Source organism: Aotus nancymaae, unplaced genomic scaffold (assembly GCF_030222135.1).
Source record: "Aotus nancymaae isolate 86718 unplaced genomic scaffold, 86718_ANA_hifiasm-v0.15.2.pri h1tg000049l, whole genome shotgun sequence".
Taxonomy (NCBI): domain Eukaryota; kingdom Metazoa; phylum Chordata; class Mammalia; order Primates; family Aotidae; genus Aotus; species Aotus nancymaae.
This window is the reverse complement of record NW_026988463.1, coordinates 32,294,767-32,298,188: the sequence shown is the minus strand read 5'-3', so window position 1 is coordinate 32,298,188 and position 3,422 is coordinate 32,294,767. Positions and strand designations below refer to the sequence as shown.

The 3,422-nt window shown below is 37.9% G+C and overlaps 1 protein-coding gene across 1 annotated transcript; it reads left to right on the top strand.

Moving 5' to 3' along the window:
- Window positions 1–789, top strand: LOC135269083 (non-histone chromosomal protein HMG-14-like). Its single transcript, XM_064362776.1, has 3 exons — window positions 1–251; window position 342; window positions 742–789. Exons 1-3 carry the CDS (start codon window positions 1–3, stop codon window positions 787–789), a joined length of 300 nt encoding a protein of 99 aa, XP_064218846.1.
- The last annotated feature ends 2,633 nt before the right edge of the window (window positions 790–3,422 follow it).

Genomic DNA, 3,422 nt, shown 5'->3' with positions numbered 1-3,422 from the left:
ATGCCTAAAAGGAAGGTCAGCTCTGCAAAAGGGGCCGCCAAGGAAGAGGCCAAGAGGAGATCCACGCAGTTGTCAGCGAGACCTCCTGCAAAAGTGGAAGCGAAGCTGAAAAAGGCAGCAGCAAAGGATAAATCTTCAGACAAAAAAGTGCAAACAAAAGGGAAAAGGGGAGCAAAGGGAAAACAGACTGAAGTGGCTAACCAAGAAACTAAAGATTTACCTGCAGAAAATGGGGAAATGAAAACTGAGGAGTGCCGGGAACTATTGACCAGCAAGAGGTTTCCGACCCTGAATGAGGGGTGTGCAGGAAGAAAAAGAAGGAGACAAAGCGGGGTCAGGAGGGTTGAGAAGTCAATGCTTCACCAACAACTTTATTTTCCAAATGCTCAGTTTATATACTATTTTCAAGGAGAAAAACAAGTCAATAAATCACATTTCAATCACAATATAGAGGACAGGTATACAATCAGTAATTCCACAAAGATAATAGTTATACTAAAGATTAACAAAGATTTCTGTACTCAAAATTCTTTCTCAGAGCTATATTGATTTATCTATTCACATTCTGCCTCAGGACCATACATCTTTCTGATTATACTTTAACTAACCTCTCCTTCTGCCTTCTTTCATCTCTCAATTCTTGAATTCTTTCCTCCCAGAGACACTGTGTCTCAGCTCAACCACCCGTATCATGTAGCTCGTCTTGCAAGCCTTCACACAGATGGGCTTTCCACAGAGGAGAGTCCAGCCTCTGATGAAGCAGGAGAGAAAGAAGCTAAGTCTGATTAATACCATATACCATGTCTTATCAGTGGTCCCTGTCTCCCTTCCTGTACAATCCAGAGGAATATTTTTATCAACTATTTTGTAAATGCAAGTTTTTTAGTAGCTCTAGAAACATTTTTAGGAAGGAGGGAATCCCACCTCATCCCATTTTTTAAGTGTAAATGCTTTTTTTTAAACGGTGAAATCATTTTCTGGTTGTTTATTTTTTGGTACAACCAGAAAATAGTGTGGGATATTGAATTATAGGAGGCTTTGTCTGTCTCGGGTGTCAGCTTAACATTCCATAGATGGGGGGTTAGTTTTTATATTCTATAATACAAAGCATGTTAAATGGAGATATGTAGTCAGTCCTGCATTTACTGTCTTGAACATTTTAAATTACTTATATTTCCATGTTGTTTTTTAGTAGAATTGTTTCCTAAAGAAAACCACTCAGATCATAGCTCTCCCTGTCAGAATTGTGTGCACTCTGTAACATCTTTGGTGTGGTAGTCCTGTTTTCCATCTTTGGTGTGGTAGTCCTGTTTACTGTGCTGTGAATGATTAAAACTTTGAACATGTAGTGTGCATGCTATTCAGTCGTGAATTATTGGGGCGTATGTAACAGCTTATCAACATGTGAAGATACAGGTACTTGATGGCCTCTTAAGGAAAATTTGCATCTAAATTTTAAGCTGGAAAGTCACTGGAATAACTTTAAAAAAGAATTACAACCCACATAACTTTTTAGATTTTTGTTACATATGTTAAGAATTGTGTACAAATTGAAGTGTCTGTACTGATCCTCAACAAATAAAATCGCAATTATGAAACAGCAAAAAAAAAAAAAAAAAAAGATTTAAACGTAAGACATAACTCCATAAAAACACAGAAGAAAACCTAAGCAATACTGTACAGGACATAGGCATAGGCAAGGACTTCATGACTAAAACACCAAAAACAATGGCAACAAAAGCCAAAATACACAAATGGAATCCAATTAAACTCCACAGCTTCCACACAGCAAAAGAAATAATCATTAGAGTGAACCAGCAAAAAACAGAATGGGAGAAAATTTTCACAAGCTACCCATCTGACAAAGGGCTAATATTCAGCATCTACAAAGAACTAAAGAAAATTTACAAGAAAAAACCAAACAACTTCATCAAAAAGTGGGTGAAAGAAATGAACAGGCACTTTTCAAAAAAAGACATTTATGCAGCCAACAAATGTATGAAAAAATGCTCATCACCGGTCATTAGAAAAATGCAAATCAAAATCACATTAAGATACCATCTCATGCCAGTTAGAATGAAGATCATTAAAAAATCTGGAGACAACAGATGCTGGAGAGGATGTGGAGAAATAGGAATGCTTTTACATTTGGTGGGAGTGTAAATTAGTGCAACCATTGTGGAAGGTGGTGTGGCAATTCTTCAGGGATCTAGAAATAGAAATACCATTTGACCCAGCAATCCCATTACTGGGTATATACTCAAAGGATTAAAAATTGTTCTATTATAAAGACACATGCACACCTATGCTCATTGTGGCACTGCTTACAATAGCAAAGACTTTGAATCAACCCAAATGCCCATCAGTGATAGACTAGATAAAGAAAATATGCACATATACAACATGGAATACTATGCAGCCATAAAAAAGGATGAGTTCATGTCCTTTGAGGGAAATGGATGAATCTGGAAACCATCAAGCTCACAAAGATGACACAAGAGCAGAAAATCGAACACCACATGTTCTCACCCATAAGTGGGTGTTGAACAGTGAGGACACATGGACACAGGGAGGGGAACATCACACACCAGGACCTGTCAGAGGGTGGGTAGGCAAAAGGAGGAATAGCAGGGTGTGGGGAGACTGGGGAGGGCTAACATTAGGAGAAATACTTAATGTAGATGACAGGGTGATGGTTGCAGCAAACCACCATGGCACGTGTATACCCATGTAACAAACCTGCATGTTCTGCACATGTACCCCAGAACTTAAACCATATATATATAAAAGAGCACCTTCATACCTTTACTGGATGATTGATAGCAGGCTGATATGTACACATATTATCAGTCCATGTCCAACTATTCTGTTCTCAATACCAGAGTGTGAGTTTAATATTTGAAGAACATTAAGCTATTAATTTAATGTGATCCCATCACTGCTTCTGGTTCCAAATTGTCAGTAGAACCAAAGGGTGCCAAGGATGCCAATGTATGCCGGGAGGAGCTCTTTGTTGTTTGGGTCTTGCTCCTAAAATAAATGTGTTTTCTTGCTAGAGTAAGCCTTTGAAGAAATCTCTTATCCAACTATACCAGCACATAGACACTAAAGTCTACAAAATCATATACATGAGGCAGCTTTAGAGCGATTTTTACTTCAGCCATTAATTGCTGATTATTATGCAGAAATGCTAACTGTCAAAAATTTGACATTGCCTACTTATGCATATTTATGGAGCAGTATAGTGATAAGTGACCAGGAATATATAGTTGTACACACTCCCACCTTAACGGAATCTTAGTGAATATGGTGGTTTCTATTTCTCTATGTCATGAAGCCAAACTGTTCTAAGTCCTGGATTAAATTCAGTTGCTAAACTGTGATGCCTGTTCAAACTAAGTAACATGAAATAGCAACTGCAA